The sequence below is a fragment of the Dicentrarchus labrax genome, unplaced genomic scaffold (genome assembly GCF_905237075.1).
Source record: "Dicentrarchus labrax unplaced genomic scaffold, dlabrax2021, whole genome shotgun sequence".
Classification (NCBI taxonomy): Eukaryota; Metazoa; Chordata; class Actinopteri; family Moronidae; genus Dicentrarchus; species Dicentrarchus labrax.
In genome coordinates, this window is record NW_026136718.1 from 18,944,486 (window position 1) to 18,965,943 (window position 21,458).

General features: G+C 41.9%; 1 protein-coding gene across 2 annotated transcripts in view; it reads left to right on the forward strand.

Annotated features, from left to right (window-relative positions):
* The window catches only part of LOC127350939 (zinc finger protein GLIS1), a 70,334-nt gene that overhangs the window by 21,457 nt on the left and 27,419 nt on the right, over positions 1-21,458 (forward strand). For both annotated transcript variants that reach the window (XM_051378021.1, XM_051378020.1), the window contains exons 3-4: positions 5,910-6,102; positions 7,429-8,986. In XM_051378021.1, the coding sequence (XP_051233981.1) occupies positions 5,910-6,102; positions 7,429-8,986 (1,751 nt within the window). The remainder of the gene's footprint in view (positions 1-5,909; positions 6,103-7,428; positions 8,987-21,458) is intronic.

Genomic DNA, 21,458 nt, shown 5'->3' on the forward strand with positions numbered 1-21,458 from the left:
TGGTAATGCAGTCATAACTGCGTTTCTTGGGATAATAGCCATGTTGTTTCAGAGGGGTTAAGTTCTGCTAGATTGGAGACATGTGTCTGCTCTGCTTTATTAGTCATTTATTAGTCACTGAGGTCAGGGGAGAGTTTTTAGCCAAGGCACAACACTGCTGAACTTGAACATGACTCTGATCATCAGCCCCTGAGGCAGCCTGAATAGGTGTACAATTATAGCGCACCCTAACTGGCTGTGATCCCCAATGTGAAATTCATCCAGTATGTGAAGCGTGTTCAACAATCAATGTAATCACAGTCACAGTGACCGCAACCTTCCACTAAAGAGTGAGTTGTGCCCTAATTATGAGAATTATCAAGTCTGCATTCATTCATTGTTCCTGTCTATTGTCTTATTTTTCAGCCTCCATGGTCACAGCGGCTGCATTCATCAGCAGGATAAGGATTAGAAAGCACTTTCCACTCACGATCATGAGGCATCTGAGTTTTATGGCTTTGTGCGCCGTGTTCCCAAAGAATTTTGACAAGAAGGAAGCATGACAAATAGATGACATCAGAGGAGGCGTATTGCAGGGTGATTGGAACCTCGTTTCCCTCCACGAACTCAGCCAAAAAATAATCATACATGTCCCAAAACAAGTTCTCGAATAACCACCTTTATCCTTTTATAATTACACTCTTGTAGGAAGCATTCATTTTTGTATTCATGTGCAATGAAGCGTACAATCTGGCATACTGTTCCTTTATTTTAACTTCTCTTATACCTCTCAGTGAGCTCCTCAATTTACTGTCATCCTGCAGTGATGCTCAAAGAAAGGAACGTGCTACTTTAATCATATAGGAGAGGAGAGGAGGCAGAGCGAGTGAATAGATACCATGTGATGACATTTATGGAACGGAAGACACCACTTTAGATGTAACAGAGTATTATTAGACAGCATGTTATCAACATGAGTTGTTTCTTGTCCACAATCCATGTTCTAAGAGGGATTTTAATTTATTTTTTGAGGGTGGTGTTTTAAGAAGCAGATAACAATAGAGTCCTTATTTGTGCCTGCATCTTTAGTTGGCAATGCTAACGTCAGTGGCTCTTTGTGAGGATGAGTCAGCACATCTGTATATGGTCTCTGTACTGAACACAACATTTGCCCCTGGTGCTTCTGGCACCGTCCTACCTCTTTCTTTCTCTGTCTTTCTTTCTGCCCCTGTGTCCCTGATCTCACGCCCTTATAGCGTCAGTCCTAATTGGGTCTGAATGCTTGCAACTGTGTATATCAGAACATCCTCCCACCCTGCTTGTTCTACGGTGGTCACACAGTACTGAACTCTGTTTCCATAGGTGATCTGCAGGGATTAACTGTATTGTGCCTGCAGATTGAGGTCCATTGAAAAGTTCCACTTTTTCATGTGAACAAACAAAAGTTGTATTTACATTCATTTTTTAAAACTGTGTACATCCATGGTTTCTTGATAGGCGTTTTCTTTGACACCAACTGTTGATCAGTGGAATAGCATGAAACCAGTGGTAGGAATGTGTATCGTATCGTTTGTTCACGTGTGTGATACTAACAAAACAGGGACCCACTCGTAAAAACAATTGTCCATAGCGTTACTAGTGGTCAAAAACCACATAGTATGTTGAATTTTTGTTTGTTAATTATATCAGTGGATTACACAGGGAGATATGTATTATTTTTTTAAGTTTTCCCCAGAACGTAACATGGAAAAAATTCTAATCCAGAGCCAAAGGAATGTAAAGTATGATGAACACACAGCTGCCTTACTCAGCAGACCACCCATAAACTCGGCACATTTAAAAGAAGAATGGTAATCTCTCTCTCTCTCTCTCTTTTTTTTCTCTCTCACGGTCACTCCATTCACATAAACACTCACAAACACACAAATACTCTCTACTGTCTCTCTCTCTCTCTCTCTCTCTCTCTCTCTCTCTCTGTGTCTCTCTCTCTCTCTGTCTATATCTCTGTCTCTCTCTCTCTCTCTCTCTCTCTCTCTCTCCCTCCCTCCCTCCCTCCCTCCCTCCCTTCCTGTCGCTACTTCTGGATGGTCTTACGTTTCACCTCAGCCCCCGATGCTCTCTCTGGCCTCCACCTCCTGATCAAACTAGGATCTAACACACAATGAAAAGTTCAACGCTAAATTACCATGGCACATTCAATATAAACTGAATTTACTGTTGGGTCCCATCCAAGCCACCATATGTTGAGAAGCCTGTTTCCCCAACCTGAGCATGACTGATAATGTAGCAAAGCTCTAAATCACTGCAGCGCTAACTTTCTGCAGCAGGGGGGATCAAGACCTTTAACACTCATTTAACACTCTTTAATGTCTTGGAGACACTTAGAAGGTGTCTCTTGGATGAAGACACTTTAGTCCACTTGAGCTTTTGCAACACAATGCAACACCCATCACATATATTTATTTATTTTTAGCCCTTTTTGGAAGTACTATTACCTGTTTGTAATCAAAAGAGTAAATTGAAGTCATGCAGGAAGAGTTTCAGTGACATACACTGTCTTTCTCCAAACTGGTTGATGACTGGGCCATAAATTGTCAGGCAAACTCCTAGATGCAATTAAAACACATGTGAAAGTGATATGCTCAGAGGAGGTAAAAAATCCAGAAAAAACACTTCCTTGGAAGGAACATAACAAGAAAACATCTTACAAACAAATGTGACTTTAAAGCTGCTGTTTTGCATTGGTGGCTCCAAGTGGCAGCAAGAGCCATTTTGAAAATCCAGAAATTAATAATGATGCATTTTTACTTCTAATGGTTAATCTGTCCATTCTGATCCTGGTTTGTGATTTAAAGCAACTATAATCAATATTTTTATAGTAACAATGGATCACATGACTGCTTGCATGTGAAAGGAGTCGCTCGTTGTGACGAACCCTCAGGTCATTATCACATCCGACTCTGCAGTTTCAGCTCTATAGTTCAGGGCAGTTATTTTTAGTGAAAAAGCTCTAAAACTGACTTGTGCTACTCGCCCAGCAGCAAACAGCAGGCAGACAAAGTTATTGACTAACTGAACACACTGGAGCATTTAGCAGCTGAAGAGTGAGATGTTTCCCCCAGGAGTCAGTGACAGCTGACTGAGAGCTAAATGGAGAGTGGATACTGGATTTACATTCATCAGGTGGACACAACACAACTCCGAATGAATGCTAATGTTGCTATGAAGAAGGACTTTAAATATTATATTATATTAACACTGGCAAAAATGTTTTTTAATCTGAGACTATCTGAAGTAAAAAGGTTATGAATCTGACTAGAAATTAGATTTTAGAAGTGGTTCTACAGACACAGTTTGTGTGTTTTGTATCCAGTATTGAGGCTCAATAGAGAGCCCAGTACCAGTACATTTTACTTAAAAAACAATAAATTGAGTATCAATATAGCTGGCGATTTATTTATTTATTTATCGATTAATCGACTTATCACTGCGGCCCCACTCTGTTCAATGATTTCTGGCAAGACTCTTTCAAGTGATATTTCCAAAACATTGGTTGTATTATCAGTCTGTTTTAGTTAAATACTTTGCAGACAGGTAATCAGTGATCATGGATCATCTCTGTCTTTTCTCTGTTTCTAACTCATTTACAGAGCAATACACTTTGAAAGAGTATAGTCTCATAATTGGGGTTACATTTACCGGGCTGTCTGGCTTGGGTCTGTGTTTTATATGGTGGTGACTATGATATGTGTGTGTGAGAGAGAGCATGTGCATCCAGTCAAGGCCTCATTGACTGACTGCCAGTCCATCCAGGGCTTTATGATGATAATGTTTTTATTTGGTTGTTTGTGTTTTTGTGTGCATGCATACGGACAGTCAAGGCCTAATTAAAAGATCTCTGATGATGTTAGTCATCTCCATCCTGACTCATGTCACTTCTGGCCATCCTGATTGAATTACTCCTGACTCGAGGCAGGGAAACACTTGGCTTCATGTCAGCAGGCCTTGAAACTTTCATACAGAAAGTTGTACATGCTCGGCCAACAAGCAGTGAAAAAAGAAAAGAAGTAAAACAAAAAAGACTGAACAATCCAGAATTTGGTAAACAGAACGATTTGTATTGCTTGAAAACAGACCAGAGCTGAAAGACATCTTGCCTTCTGTTAACGGCCTTGAGTGAAACCAGCGTTGTTCCTACGGTCCCCTGGCGATACTGGGCTGTTTGCATTGCTCGCTTTGCCTTTTCTCCACTTCTTTGTGTTTTTGCTGTGACCCGTGACAAGACAAATGCAAAGGAGATTAATGATAAATCAGCTGTAGGCGGGATATGTGAAGAGATGTTCCTTAAACCGACGATAACATGGCTCACAAAGTTCCCTTGTTTTCTCTTGTCTTTTGTTCGTCCTTGTAACTTTTTTTCCCATATTCCAAAACACGTCCTCCTTTTCTCTCTTCTACTGTTTACTCTCCCTCTCCATCTGTTACTCATGTTGTAATATCTTTCTCCTTTGTTTGTCTTTTTTTCCCTTTTTCATCTGTAGCCCAAATCCTTATTTTTGCTGAATATTTCTCACACTATTTTGACATTTAGTTCATCTTTTGCCCTTTATATTCTGTGCATTCGTTTCCTGTACCTTTTTATGTTTTCTCTCACATACAGGGTGTTTGGGTGACTTTATTAATAATAGCTCATGGTTTGTGATAACATTGTCAATAACATCATTAGGAGAAAATTGAATTTGAGAAATCGAGTTAGGAAAGTTGGAACAGGGGATGCGTGGCCGCCTACACATCAGTGTGTGGGGATATCGGCTTACCCTTCACAAATATTACTTCATACACCAAGGCCCTCTCTTCCCTCACTTTCATCTCTCTTTCCTATTTTTATTATGTTTTTCATTCATAAAGTCTTTGTTTCCTATCAGATATTATATATTAAATACATAAAATAAATAAATAAATAAATATAGCTTGTGCCTGAGGAATAAAAGACACTATAGTTGATTTTAAAAAGTAAATACATATGAAGAAATAGCAGATTTGAATTTAATAACAAATTAAATTTCCCCATGCACTGTAATTCACAAACCAGGCAATATGCAGATATGAAACATTAGTTATGAATGATTACTCCACCACATTTACTTTTTTTTTCATGTGCGTGCAAGAAAGGGCATGAAACCTTAAATCACAAAAGAGGCATTTTGAATGAGCGCGGTGAAACATCTTTAAGAATAGAAAGTCCAATTGCCCTTGGCGTAGCACTTCTAGATTAAATCACTAAGTACTTCCACCACAGTCTTATTGCAAAGTGTTTTTTCTAAAATTAATAATTCACCAATTAAATAAATAAAATGACTAAGAATTAAATCAATTAATGAGGTCACCATTTTCGCAAGATGATTGATTGCACAACATTAGAACAACAGATGATAAACTTAAAAGGACAGTATGTAATTTAAATTATTGATTGATACAACGGTTACACTTTTACTGGCTGGATCATCCGGACACATTAATTTGAGTTAGTTTATTTTTCCAAAATGGACGCATCACCATTTGGAATACAATTCCTCCATTACTCCAGCAATAATATTTGGTAATAAATCTCTCCAGCGTTATTCTTACTGTCACCAGTTGGATTTTGCCAAGGAGCTCTCCATATATCACAAGATACTACAGTTGTGGCAGCCAACTGCTATTCCTCAAGAGAGTATATACTCTAATAGGGTTTCAACATGTCACTGATGGCATGGATCCCACTATGAACTGATTATTCTTCCAGGGTAGTTAGTAGATCATTTGGTCCAGTCGGCTTTAGCCAGTTTTTTAATTTGAGAGTGACACCGGGTCACTGCTCTGCTAGCCAAAACAACACTCATATCAAGAATTTAGCAAGTATAGTGATATTTCTCCTGCTCTTCTTTCAGTGAATGGTGCCTACTGCTCAGAGAAGAATGTAGACGCTGAGCTGGGTGACGCTGAGGGCGCTCTGATGCGATGTGGGCAGAGCTTGCCACTGCTGGTGGGGGGTCATTTAGGGGGGCTTTATACCCAGAGCCTCCCCTGCGACAGACCTACGGCTGACCTCCTTATGCAGGACGGCCCTCACCAAGACACCAGGTAAACTGTCGCTATCATTGCTGTTTTAAAATGGTTTTATTCCTGTTCCAGTTTTGAATGTTTCCTGTTGGATATTGAATTACTAACAATTTGCAGGTACAATGTGTTCTTCATTATCTTTGCTATTTTGAATCAGATGCATACATACAGTATGTAGCTGGAAAGCTTTACCTGCTCTCATAAAACATATCAAGTGATCCAAAGTGCAACATTTATGTTACACTAATGCGATTCTTCTGTTGTGCAACTACTGTTCGTGAAGTCAGAAAGAATTTCCATTGAAGTTCTTTGTTGTGGCGTTTGTCCTTCTTCCCCCTCCTCAGTTCTTTCCCTCTATCCTTAGTCATCTGACCAAAAGTGCTTCTGGAGAGACATTCACTCCTCTCATATTGTCTCTCAATATTTTCACTACAGCCAAACAGGAAATGGTGCTCCTGAATAGAAAGAGAGGGGGGGATCAAGTCTTTATTAACAACAACGATGACAAAGTCTGCCAGTGGCTCTCTTCAATCCTAGCTAGCGTTAGCTCAGTTTTTCCCCAGCGTGCTCAGGGGAAGGGACAAAGACAATTCCTTCATGAGACAGCCCGGAGAAAAGAGAGCTCTTCTCACATCACTCAGGGGCTTTGGACAAAATCCATAATGAGCCAACTGACAGGAATGATTATGTAGGAGATCACAGCAACGCATGGAGAAATCTGACCTGGGTCCCCCATTCAGCAGGGCAAAGATTCCCACCATAATACACAGTATTGTAAACGCTGACCCTTCATAGGCTGCAATTATGCCACCAAAACAGGTGACTCCCTATTTATCTCCAATGTTGGGTTGGGTTTAACCCCTTTGTGTCATCAAAGCCTGTCAGATGGACACACTAGCCAGTGGCCTCTCTGTCTCAGTCGCCATCCATCCCTCCCCCTCTCTCTATTCTTAGTCATAAATGCCCATTCATATCCTCTCACTACCAGAAGATTCTGTTTCATTTATTCATAAAAACACTTGGGCTCATCAGCCGTGGATACTACCTGTTCTCCAACATCACCTTATGTCACTGAAGCTTTAACATGGCCTCAACAGTGTTAATGTTTGTTCCATAAGGTCCCTTGCGATGAACGAGAGACTTGGTTAAAATATTTTAGGTCAGTGGGACTTATTTAGAATTACATGATTTCGATGTAAACTGAGATAATGATTGGAGGAGGAGGGGTAAGCATGAGGCTCAACTCTGACAGTGCTGCTGGTGGGAAGGATCAACCAGCCAGTATCTGTCATCAGCCTGTGAGCTAATAGCGCTCATATTCCCCTCTGTGTCTTTTTCTCCTTACAGATCTTCCTCTGGCTTCCAGAGGACCCTGCCGGGGGCCTCACCCGGGCTGTGCTGCGGCAGTGCCAACGGGGCTCACTCCTCTCTCCCTTACCCAATCAAACAGGAAAGCTCAATGGGATACAAGATCTCCAACACAGGGTCCAGGGTCCACGGCACATCTCAGGCCGGGTTTCAGAACTGTAGAGCAGGCCAAGTTTTGGGGTTGACAAGGGACGAGATAGTTGGAGCCCCGCACGTTAGCAACAACGGTAGTGGCGTGTGCACAGTGAACGGTGTAGGTAGTGCTGTGTCAGGGGACGCAGTGCAACCGTTTAATAATGAAGATGGCTCCTCCCCGCTGGCTTTGTCCCCAACTGGCTCCCGTCATTCAGCGCGGCTGCTCAGTGCTAGCAGTCTGAAGAGACGCTGCCTGTCCCTGGCCTCACAGTCCACCGCCGCTGCTGGCAGCATTGCTGCCACAGGTTCCCCATCAGCTACTGGCGCTTCTTCCGAGGAGATCAATATCACCGCCATCATCTGCTCCTCCTCCCAGATGTCGATGGTTGCTTGCGTCAACGGGTTCCGCACTAACCTTTCGCCCAACCACGCCAGTAGTGCCGGCTTCTCCTCCTCTTCCTCCTCCTCTTCTACATCCCCACCCTCTAACTCCTGCTCACGGGAAGCCCCCCAGAGGCCCCCACCTCACGGCAGCCCCAAGCAGGCCACGCTACAGGAGAGCTGTCAGCTGTCCTCACCTGCCACCTGCCTGCTGTCCCTTTCCTCCTCCTCGTCCTCCTCTTCCGTGTCATCAGTGGAGCCGGAGCAGGGCCAGAGCCAGGGGCTGTGTGAGGAGCAGGGCTCCATGCTCCAGGGGCGTGGGGCTGGAGGAACAGCTGGGGGAGGTGTGGGAGGAGGAGGAGGAGGAGGAGGAGGAGGAGGAGGAGGAGGCCCGGACGGGTTGGGGCTACTGATGAATGGGGCCCTGATGTCTGGGATGCTGCATTCGGGGCCTGAAGCTGGGGCTCTTCTGGACGGGGGCCAAAGATCTGCCCTCAAGCAGGAGCCCCTAGACGATTTTTCTCCCAGTGAAGACGAACTCTTTCAGCACCACTATCATCATCACCATCACTTGAGTGGTCGTAGCGGGCACCTTCGCCACCCTCACCACCCCTCTCGCCCCACTATGCCTCCGCCCTATCACCTGCACCAATACGTGGGGCCCAGCCCTGGGGGCCTGCTGCACCACCAGAGCCAGCAAACAGCACCACCCTCTTCCCTGGGACTCAAACAAACCTCTGGGGGACCACCGGGGTCTCACACAGCCCCAGAGCGCGAAGAAGTCGGAGGAGGAGCACTGGGCGATAAGCAAGTGTGTCGCTGGATTGACTGCAGTGCTGCTTACGAGCAGCAGGAGGAGCTTGTGAGGCACATTGAGAAAGTCCACATCGACCAGCGCAAAGGTGAGGACTTCACCTGTTTCTGGGCTGGCTGCATTCGCCGCTACAAGCCCTTCAACGCCCGCTACAAGCTGCTCATTCACATGAGAGTCCACTCCGGAGAGAAACCTAACAAGTGTATGGTGAGTCATCTTAATCCTGTAAGATTATCCACCCAGCACTGGTCAGACCCCAAAAGAACAGCGGTCAGTTATATACACAACACATACACCCAATATTGTTGAAAATCCCCTCATAGTCTTACTTTTAGTCATTTTTGCTTCTTAGGTATTAGTATTAGGTTGTATTTATTGATTTAATATGGGTCTAGTTTGTCCCATAATTGCAACCATCTGTTAAAAAAAATGTTTTTTTTGTTTGAATTAAACACAAGCACAGAGCAATACAGTCCCTCAAGATGATTTTTCCTCAACAAGATACACATCCATTTTGTCCAAAAACAAGACTGGACTTGCTTCACTGCTGATTACTTTTCAACATAAACTGTTATTTTGTTTTGGTTGAGAAACAGTTATGATTGTAATTCCTGTATTTTTAGTGGAACATGTAAAAAAGAAAAGAGGAAAAAAAAGAAGAAGATATTTTTTTCCACTGAAGATGTGAGCTGCTGTATGAGCAGCACTACCATGTCAGTATAAATAGATTTGTGGTTGTATTCTTTACAGGTAAGGCTCCAATTGCACAAGTCAACACACTAATCAATGTCAAGCTGTCACTCCCCGTCGTCCCTTAGCAAATGGAAAAAGCCTTCCAACCTTAAGAATGATTTAGTCCAAATACACAATTAGTCCACAATTTGTGTAGGGCGAAGCCATGTTTATTTTCACGAGCACTCTGTTTTTTGAGAAGGGATTCAGATCATGAAAAGCCAACACATATGGTTAACATAACCAAACAATGCCTACACTTGATCCTTTTAAATGGGAGCTTTAAATGTTTAGCTGTCCCACAAGTATTAAGTGAATTGGCTTCATATCCAAGCCAAACATGAGGAGAAATGTAGTAGTCTGGAGAAGGGAGCCACAGAGGGATAGTCGGTAACATTTGCTAGTCTTGCTCAATTCACGGCTTCACCCAAAGCCCCTGTCAGAAGTTGTCCTCTTCAAGTTCAGGAACCCTTCCAAATTCTAATTATTGAAAAACTGAGTCTGCAATATTGCTACAGCACCTGTTTTATCTCAAGGCCTGAAAGAAAAACAAATCCAGGGCTTGTTTATTTTTCTAAATAACAGTGGCTTGTAAAATTAGCTGAGGTGAGGGTCTGTTAATAGAAAGTTATGTTTTATGGCAGTTTTCTGTGGAGTTGGATAAGAAATTCATGTTGATTCTGACTGATTCTGATACTTGTTAGTGCACATCTGAGCTGGATGCTGTAGCCAAAAAGACACAAACTCAACTGTTGCTGCTGTTCTCCCTGCTTTGCGTCACTCCAGGGTATTAGTGTTTCTGCTTCCTTGGCTCAGCGTGAACGAAAAATTTGGAAGTAATTTGCTGCTTTGTTCGTTCCCCAACTGTTAATTCTTTAGGAGTGTATCGTATTAAAGGCTTTCATCCGTCTTTTTTTTCACCGTTGTTTTGCTCTTTGCAGCATTGTGCTGTTGTAGCTTTAGTTCAACAAGGACTAAAGTCACATTTTGGGTGAAACAGAAAATATACACTGAGTGAACGTTTGTATGTGCGTACAGTATAGGTGTATGCATGAATGCGTCATTGTGAAAGGGGTGTGTTTATGTGTGTTTTTTGGAGATGTTTACCATATGTGAGCACTGGAACAATTCGGCTCAGTGTGGACAAGCCACTGGACTCTGTCTGCGGACATGAAGCAGTGTGAAACTCTGCTACACACACTAACCTGCCCATCACCCTTATTTCAAGCACACACACACACACACACACACACACACAAACACTCTCACACAGCTATGCAGTAATGTGAAAATGGGGATATTGTTTCCATTGACTCTCTCTCACAATAGGAAGTATTGATTCCATGTACAGTATGTTGGGTTGTAACACTCCTGCTTTTCCGACAGAAACATAAACAGAAATGTGAAATGTTTTCAAGCTTGAATCAACACGTCTAATCAGCGGGGATTGAATGTATGTTGATGTGGGACTTCAGCAGATAAACTTGGAGGGCCAGAGAAAATAAACGCGCTCTCTGTGTGTATTTGTAACCGTGTTTGTGTTTGCATATAGTCTATACGGATTTAAGTAGGTACTATGCACTTATAGGATACCTAGTGTCTGTGTGTGTGTTTTAAAGAGCGTGCATGCTCATGTATTTTCGTTGTGTCCATCCCAAATCCTTTTTTTTTTTTTTTCGTCTGAGCTTATGTGCTTTTTGGCCACTAGCACTGATGCCTCTTGTGTTTGTTGTGCTCATGCAATAGACAAAGGCATTCAAGAATTCAAGCAATTCTTAGCAGAGGAAGCAGATGAGACATTCTGTTTTAGGACCAAATGCTCTAGAAAAACCAGAGCTAATCCCTTTATTATCTTTCCAGCGGCAGATTCCAGCAGGCGGTCATGAAACAGGGCTCTCCTCACGTCCAAACACAACACATCTCTCTCATTCTCCCTCTCCCTTTCTCTCTCTCTCTCTATGTATATACTGTATCTCTTTTTCTTCGTGCAGCTGCACAGCATTTGCTTCACGCTGTGTCTTGGCAGGAAAAGGTCATTATCACAACACACAAGTCCTACCCCGACCCCTGCATGGGCCTGTCACAGTCTGTACCTGGCTAATATTTTAAGAAATTACACCGAAAAAAAGAGTCAGTTCCTTCCATATGTAGATGGCTATTTCATGGCTCTTAAAAAGTTCTGCTACCTTTCAGAAAATATGTTTGGTTCCCTCTCCCTGCCAATTAAAGTCGGCCCTGGGCTGTTGTGTAGGGCAGGCAAGCGCTGAAGGACACACGGCGAAAAGGAAACAGCATAATCTCTTTGCAATATCCTGTTGTGTTTCATGCCTAATTCGCCTGTTGTTTTAGTTTATTACATTTTTTTCTCGTGTCTGCATAAAATATTAAAAATATATCCAGCAAGAGTAGCCCTGACATGGTCCCAGACTTTGATATTGTTCTGCTTTGTCAGAGGCCGGCCCAGCGGATTTCAAGCGTCTGTAGGCTGGACTGTGAGCTACGAAGGTCAGAAAATATCTCCCTAAACCCTGGAAGCTCTGTGTGTGGAAAGGAAAGAGCGCTTACATGGCAGAGTGACTTCAGGCAGGAATACAGCCATGTGCACTTTATTTGGTTTCTTTGGCATAGTTTTTTTTTTTTTTTTTGGTCGTATTTTTTTGGTACTATTCAAAACAATAGTATGCTTTGAATGTTATTAGAGGAGGTTATGTTGTTGTGGGATAAAGGATTCAGTGAGCGGTTTAAGGCATGAAACCTGATTCAGTGGTTTTGTTACGCTACTGTCTTTACATTTCAAAATTAGAATCTTTTGGAAAGATGCAGTATTTTTAGAAATAAGACAGTTTTGGCTCGGATACAGTATAAGGCTTCATTTAACAATTTATTTTTGCACCAGAGTGAGAACACAAATTTGTTATGGCATGCTTATTAAGTTTTATGTAAGTAAAGTGATCTTAATGGTGACAGGTTTTCATTATGCATCATGCCTATGGTAGTTTGCAACATTACTATTTTTGTTATTCGATTAAAGGTCCTATTTTTTTCTCGCAAGGTTCATACCATTGAGATGATGTAACTGACAAATTATTGAAAAACAAAAGAAAATTCCGCCATAAAAGGGTAGATTCACATACTTTAGTGTTACTCATCTGTTAGAGCCACTTTCCCATTTCACAATGATAGAACACAGCCAGCGTTAGCTGCTTAATGGGACACTGCCCAAACACATACACATGTGCACACACAGACAGACAAACACCAAAACACACACCCCTGACCACTCAGTCAAACCACTTGTTGAAGGAAAGTTGGATGTCGAAGCCCGCTGGAAAAAAGTGTAGATCATGGAATTTCCTCTTTTTTCACTGGTGTGAAACCAGCAAACATATATATTTAGATTTACTAGACTGATTTTTGGAGGAGAGTGGCAAAATCCCTCGGCAGCAGATGTTGAGACATAGAACGCGGGCTGATGCCAAGATGGCGTGTGTTTTCAGGGGTAAATGGAGTCTTTTGTGAGCAATCAGCTCAGACGCAGGAGATGAAACAGGGAGTGCCATTAGCTAATTAAAACTGAGGTTCAGCACATGACCCGACTTTTCCTCTGAATGCAGCCTGAAACTGGAGCTGTCTGGGCACTGGGTGCAGGCGGCGAGTGACGTTGATATTAATGTGTTTGTACCCATATGAGCCTCTGACACTCCGGCCTGTCTGGACAACTTAGAGCCCACAGTCTCTGAGTATAGTTTCTGAACTGCCGGGCCCCAAAGCTACCTGTACTGAAGATGTATGGAGCTCGGTTTACTTTCAGAAGATCCTAAACAGCACTTAGAGAGACATATATACATATAACTGCAAAATGTTGGCTTTTCAGGAACTAAGCAAACTTTTTTCTCATTCTTTTATTTCACAGTTAATAAAAACATGAAAAATCTTTAACTACATGTAGACATTCAAACTGACCCAAGGAGCTCAGGCATGCATGGAACCCAAATTACCGACACAAAATATTGTGGATCAGCCACGCCAACTGGTTCTTCAGGCTATACACTCACTCAAGTGTATACTGGGAAAGCAGAGGTCTGTGTATGGCTCATTTAAAGCAATCAGGGCCAATAGGCGAGAAAGGGCATTGATTCAGCATGTCAGGAGTAACTGCATGCTTAGGAAACAGAGCTCCTCAACCCTGTCAGGTTGGCACTAATGCAAAGACCTAATCAGGCCAAATAAAGCCCTGGCAGAGATCAACTTATAGCACTTTATCTGAGGGTCTCGTACCTCTGCTACCCATTAAATCATTTTCTGAATTAACTTTGTCAGTTCTTCCCCAGGCAGTGGAGTTCACCAGGTAGCTAGATAGTCTAATTTCTTTCTACAAACCCATAATCCTGTCCAGTGGTTACCCTCTGCCTTTTCATCAGGTCTGCTGTGCCGCTTGGCAGTCCGACCGTCATGCTAATAGTAACCCAACACTGTCCACATGTGATATTTGTATGATGAAACTGCTGGCAGAATGGTTCTTGAACTGATGTTTTGGCAAACAAATGAAAGCCCTGGATAGATGGATCTTGCTTGTTTTCCTTATTGAGCGGGCCAGGCCAACTTCTTGTCAGGCCCAAAAAAGTCTTGCAGTCAATCTTTTGCAGTAATCTGGACCAGTACTCTACAACCCCTCCTCCCCCTTTCCCCTCTCTTTCTTTCCCACTATCTATCATTTAGATCTGAATTCAGCGCTGCTTTGATGCACTCAACACTTACTGCACATACGCAACCACAACATACGCCTCACTGTCCCTTTTGGATCTTTTTTTGTTTAGCCTGAAACACTCATGTAACAACTAATCTAACGGTCGATTTGTTTTGTCGTTGGCATTAAATATAGAATGTTGACAGAATTATTCCATGATGCTTGTAGAACATATGTTTAATATTTAGCTGTTTATTGATTATTAAGTATTATTTTCATATTAACATTAAACCTGTGGGATGTTTTATGTTTTATAGATAAATTAAGAGTGACCTTTTCACAAATAAAGTGAGTATTTATACGTACAATCAAAATATTGGCCTGAAAGGCAAAAGTTAAAGGCAAGTTAACAATAACAAGTTGAAGATTGATCTATTTCATATATTTATTCTAAATGCAGACATTCAATTCTTTTAAGTGTTTAAGTGAAGTGAAGTTTTGTTTCTTTTAAGATTTAAAACTTTTACATTTTAGAATTTGTTTACATTTTTAACTCAGTGTTAAAGTTCTCTCTCTTTCTCAGTCTTTATTATGCACGGCAGTATGTCAACAGTTGTGTCCTAATTCCATGCAAATTTTTACAGCTGACAAAATTAGGATTTCCTGTAGGTACGAAATGGTAAACTATGTTGATTTCTTGAATAGTTACGTCTTGCGTAACTATTCAAGAAATGGCAACTTGTGCCAAAAAGGGTCACAAATTGGCGTGTCTGAAACTGCAGGTGTGGAGCTGTTGGTTCACGGGTTCTACAACTGGATTATAATCATAAGTCACAGAAACGTTGTTCGCATGTTCACTTTTAGCCTTATAAATTAAGCTGGGATCAAGCCGCCAAATAAACTCTGTCAGGCAGAGCTTAAGGGAGAGAAACTAAAATTTTTACAGCATATGTGCAGCTCTCATTGGAGTGACTGTGCTGTCATGTGATTCCTCATCCATGGTTTAAAACATACATGACTGGGATGAGGTGATGGTGTAACCTTCCATCATTTGGGATGGCTGTACATTTTTCTCACTGTGGTGCCATTTGAGTAATTATTGCTTTTAGAGCTACAGCCAACAATCAATATTTTATGCTAAAACATGAACAATACACGCAGTGGAGCGGCATTTCTTGAAAATATTGTGCACTCCTGCAATGAACTCAAGCAAAGGTCAAACAGCTACAGCTCCCTTGCTTTCAACCTCATCACCAGGTATCAAAGCATGCAGGATTCACTACATGTGTTACACTAATTGCATTTGTCTGGAATGCAATATTTTGAGTTTCCCCATTTCCTCTGCATTTAATCATGCTCTGGTATCGGAAACCTGAAGACCCAGAGCTGCGGCTGGTTATACATTGCACAGAGATTGTGTCATAATTGTGTCCCATCCAAAACCGTAATCAATTTAACCTCTCTACTGAGCCAGATCAGTTTACTAATACATCAGATAGATGAAGCTTGGGTGTGTGTGCAGGGTCTTTGTCTTGTTCAGGGGGCTGTTGCAGGGATGTAAACCCTGTTCATGCAGTACAGAGTATGAGGATGGCCATGAGCTTTTTTAGACTTTATTGTAGACTCTTAAAATCTCCCTCGGTTGTTAGTGCTCAATAGCTGTGCTTTTTGGCTGTGTACTGTCATGGATCATGTGCATTGTGGAGGCGTACTTAACCGTTTCTTTGCTACAGTCAAACAGATAATTATAGCCAAAGTATGTTTGTGGCATTTTCTGGGGGAAAAAAACACAACAGGTCCTTTCTCCTCTGAGGCTACCATCCTCTCCCACTCCTCACATTCACACACTGGCCTTGTTTTGTGCCCAGGCACAATTTGTGCCGCAGCAGCCACTCCGCAAACATACCCAACCAAACCGGTCAGTCTGTGTGTGTGTGTTGAACAGACGTAAATCTCTTGGAGCATCGAGATGTTTGTTTTTGTTTTTTGCTGACTTGTCTATGTGGCAGAGGGCACCGCATAGAACTGAGTCCAGAGCAACATCTACTCCCGACCAGCCTTCACACTGCCCACCAAACAAGCAAACAAGAAGGACATTTATACACACCGGGACCACTTCTGTCTCAGGGCCACGCCACAACCCCAGGACGACAGTATCCCTCCACCCAGCCAGACCCACACAGCAGACTAGGCTAGACCTGCAGCTAATATATATGAGAAACTGAGTTGCTACCGTGCAAAATAAACACTAAGAGAAGTATGGATAAATTATGTAGCGAAAGACGTGTTTACATTAAGGGTGTCAAGTTTAAATTATGCACTGTGGTGTTCTGTGGTTAGAGTGCCGGGTTTAATTTGAATGTTTGAGCAGGGAAGTGAAGGCTGGAAGAAACGGAGCCAGACAGGCAATTCAGCTCCACTGATGTCATCCCATACAGCGACATTTATGCCAAGAATTCATCACAAGGCATTATGCATGACAAGTGATTTGGTATGCACTGAATGCAGACCTGACAGCATTCTTGAAGCATTAGCAAAGCCATTGCACACACAACTCAAGTGTTTGTTACAGGTCGACCAAGCTTTCCAACCTGAGACTTTTGTGTGTTTACACTGTTGAGACCTTCAGTGTTTTTTCAAATGCCCGATAGAGAGCAAAAGTGTGAAGAGAGATCCAAATGGAAAGATCCAAGTAGACTATTGAGGCATGGGTTGTGGTGTTAAATGGCACATATATCAAAACAGTGAGCTTTTACCAAAACCACATCTACTGTAATGATTGATAATGAAAGAGGGGGGAAATTAGAGAGAGAAAGAGAGACAGTACCCGAAACTCTTTTGCAGTGGGACAAATAAGGACACGATACACACAATGATCCAATTTGTTGTTACCCTATTTTATGATTGTGTGACCCAGCTGAACTGGCACTACAGAGACTGATATTTAAGCTTGGATTTACCTCTCCCCCGTAGAGTTTTACACCCCAGTGATCTCTAACTGTCTCCAGAAAGAAGCCCTCTCGCTTTCTGTTCACTTCTAAAAACATCTGTTTCACATTCAGTCGGTTCAGCTTTAGAATTAGTTTAACATCGATGTAAAAAGGTTTATGCGGGGTTTAGAACCAGATTGGTTTAGTTATTTGGGCAAAATTACAGTAGAACTAAGAAGCCTTTAAGTCGGAGCATATCCTTTTGTTTTTCCTCTGTTCTTCCAGCTTCTCATAACAGCAATCTTTCTTACTCTGTCACGTAGCAGCTGTCATTTAGATCGCGCTGCATCCTTGTCAGGGGCAAGACAAACAAAACATCAGTATCACCAGTATGCCAATTTCATTTTGAAAGGAATAAAGCCAAGAAATTTAGATTAGGTCATGCATGATTTAAAGTACAGCCAGGAAATACGTATTGTATGTGGGAAAAATAGTGTATTATAATGTGCCTGTACTTCAACTGGCAAATTGTGTGAGGCCAGTGAGTACCAGGCTGGGACTCATATTACGGCTAACATAAATATATGTCTGATGAGAGATTTTAAGGAAATATTCCATAAATATGAAAACGTTTATCAAAGAATACCAGTGAATAGTGGAACCTCAAGATATTTGCCGTTGGTGGGTTGCTGGAGTCCATCGTAATTGCGCAGGAATGGGGAGTGGTGTTGTACTCAAATAAATGTGTTTTCCTATAGAACAGTGGGCACAGAGATGTTAGTGTGGACTGAATTATTGAATATGACTAGAGGACTATATACTGAAATGTGGTGAATTGATTTATTGAAATGTGAATGAATGGTGATGTGCTAGCTGAGAACGTTTGAGCTGTGATTTGACTTGACACACTGAATGTCTAGTGCAGTCTGATATATTGCAACCAGCCGTATCCACATAAATGGAAACTGGACCCTGAAACCCACAGAGAGCAGAAAAGAACGTAACCTTGGCATGCTGAGGAGTGAACAAATGTAGGGGCACCGTGGCATCTCAGTTGCACCACATTTCTTGGGCAGCTGCTTTTTTACCCAGAGGGCTTTGTGGTCTGGTCCCCCTCCAGAAGGTTGCATAAATGCACTCTCTTCCCCTTACACCCTGCTTGAGTTCCTGGGCTGGTGTTGATCACAATGCCATGTTGACCTATTGTTTAATTTTTCTGGCATGTTTTCTGTCTGAGTACTATAGTGCCTCTGGCATCAAGGTATTTGGCTTGGCCACTCGCTGGACTTCTGCAGTGTTTATTTGTTGTCACGTCAGAGTTATAGAGTTGCACAGTGTATGCTACAGTAGGCGTTAGCCTTTAGACAGCTGTGTCAACTCTTGCCTTGTGTGGGCAACGAATGGTTTGCCAAAAAGGGAGAGGGGCTTTTATTTCTTTACCTAACAAGTCTCTAAGATACAGGAACACTGTGACTTCAACTTTGGCATTCAATATATCAGGTTGTCACACAAGAATTTAAAGCCAGTAGGCAAGAATGAAAAATACATTCACCTTACGAAAATACAAAGTGGGAATGTAATGCAGAGAAAAATGCCCCTATTTGCATTTAATAGAAAAGAAAATTATGCTGTTGGGTATATTAGCATGAAATATTCTCTGACCACAGAAAGAAGTCATACTTAAAAAAGAAATACACCCTGAATTACTTTCACCCTGTTTCCACACTGAAATCAACTATTTTGGTTTTCTGGATTGATGTTGTGGTTTAGGGGTGGATTTTTTTTCTTTCCAAAGTATAAATGGTTAATGTCAGGAGTTGTTGTCAGAGCAAGGGCATCTTTCCAGACCTGTGGCAATGTCCAAAGATGCCAATTTCTCCATTACAAGCAGCCTCAATAGACCAAAATGAAATGCAATCACAAGACATTTTGAGCAAGTAAAGTGACACATTCTCTTTTTGGGGGGATAATTTTCTCTCCGGGAAATAAAGGAAATTACAGCATAAGTAGACAAGGCAGGTTGAAATAAAAAGAGACAAAAAGAGAGAGCTCTTTTCTCTCTTGCGATTTAGAGCTGACAGCATGTAAAGCTTCAAAAACATTTTTACGAGTAAAAGAGGTACAGCTATGGAGGAAAGTCAAACAAAATGCTCAAATACAAAAGTCACAATGCCAGACAGACTGAGGGATTGGAGGAAGGAGAAAATGATAGATGATGGGGATGATCCAATAAAAAGATCACTTCAGAGCACAGGACAATCATCGTGTTGGATTATACAGTATTTGTCTAATAGTCTAACAAAAGAGCGATAATGCGGATCAATTAAACATAACATCATTGTCATTACTGGCTGTTGCTGAATTGGTGTCTGTCATCCCGGAGTAGCACTGATATAAAATGGAGTCATGGAGCACGTTGTAGGCATATAACACCCCATTGTAGGGCTGGAGCGAGAGGAGCTTATTGGCCAAAGGGGGTAAAAGAGAGAAGAGAGAGATGGAGAGAGAAAGCGAGAATGAGAATAGAGGCAGGTGTGAGTGAAAGGTGCTGGACAGATTGAAGCCCGGGTGTCAGAGGACGCCGTAGCTCATGGGCCCGTCAAACAGGATCCTGCATTGACTGCCAGTAACATCAGTCCAGGCGCCGGCTCGGAACACAGATCATGTTTAGGATTTTCATTGCGTAACCCCCAGTCTGTCTTTTTCATGACGGGTTCGGATTTCGTGAATGGGTTTATAATTAATGCCTTGATGGTTACTAATGGCTGTGGCACTGGAAGCTTTGTATTGCACTCTAATTAGCCATTATAAATGGTTAGGATTGGTAGTGAGGATAAACACGCTGTCTCGAGACAAAGTGGGATGGCTCTTTTAGAAGCCTTTCACTGAATGAGAGGTCACAGGATCATGTGTCTCCTCTCTATAGTGAACACCCCAAATCCCTCTCATATCCAGTGGTTATTGAGCCAATATTCAACTGTACAATAAGTCTGTCTAATCTTTCAGTCTTTCTGTTTTAAGAACAGTATCAAGTACTTGCACTGTTGCATAGGAACATAACAAGCCCCTTTCAGATGTGCACTCAACACTGTAAATGTGATGGCAGTTTAAATGTTGGTTTCACGTTTAAATAACTGCTCTTGTCAATTTTCTTTAAAAGGCATGACAGCAATCTTGTCAGACCCATTAACATTGCTGTAACACTTACAACACAACTCAAGTCTAACTTAAATATCATCGCATTCATGAAAATACTGTTGTAAATGTCATTTAATAATAATTTCCTATGCTCCGAGAAATAAAATCACTTGAATAAACCGTGAAATTGTGTCAATAAGCCAATTTTACGTTGTCACAGTAAATAAGCAATGAGAAATTTGTTTTCATAGGGGTTTTTCCCCCTTTGTGGTGCAGGGATAAAGACAAAAGAACCCTTATTAAATCATATTAATCAGCCAAGGCTGTGCTTTATATACATACAGACATAACTACATGTGAACGAGTTGGAAATAAATGAGAAACATGCTATAGGGCTGCATAAACTAAACAGCTGAAATATATATGTCATACCTAGTTAATGATGAAATTCATGCATACATTTATCTGGAGGATCTCAGGGCAGCTAGTAAAAAGTAAAAGAGGCTTTTGCACTCCTATATAACGACACCAGGGGCCAAATATCCTGCAAACACTACAGCTCTGTCCATAACAGTCCTGTCATGTTTGAATACAGCCAACACAGCACATTGTTGTAAGGAGACCTACAGTATGTTTTCAAACGCCAAAAAACTATTGTTTGAACAGATAGATGAAGCCAGCAATGTGACAGATTTTATGTCTGGCTTAAGAGCATCAGTTGTGCAATCTTCTGTTGTAGTTCTGGTTTTGTTGCGTCCAAACATTGTCCTCTTTCACTGAGGAGCATTGATATGGAAGCGATCACAAATATGATCCAATGTTTGTTAGAAGTAGAGTCTGTTTCAAAGGGAGATGTACAGCTGACCTGTGTTTATACAGTTGAGTGTTAAGTACGTCTGTGTGAAAGTGATTTCTTGACACCCTGAGCCTTTGCCCAGAAGGAAAATTTAATATGCTGGGGCAACAAAGAAATCAAGCTGGAAGCCGGTTTGGTTCCCTTCTAACACTGCATGGTAACACACAAGACATATCCTCTTCCCCGTCAGTCCGCTTTATCTCTTTGAGAACGTGACCCTGTTTTCCTTTTTCGCTCAACCTGGTGAACCGGTAAACCCCAGGCTGCCCGGTTAAAGAGGAAATCACATCTTAGCTCTATAATCTGATGCAGGGCTGCAGAGCTGGTAGACATTTG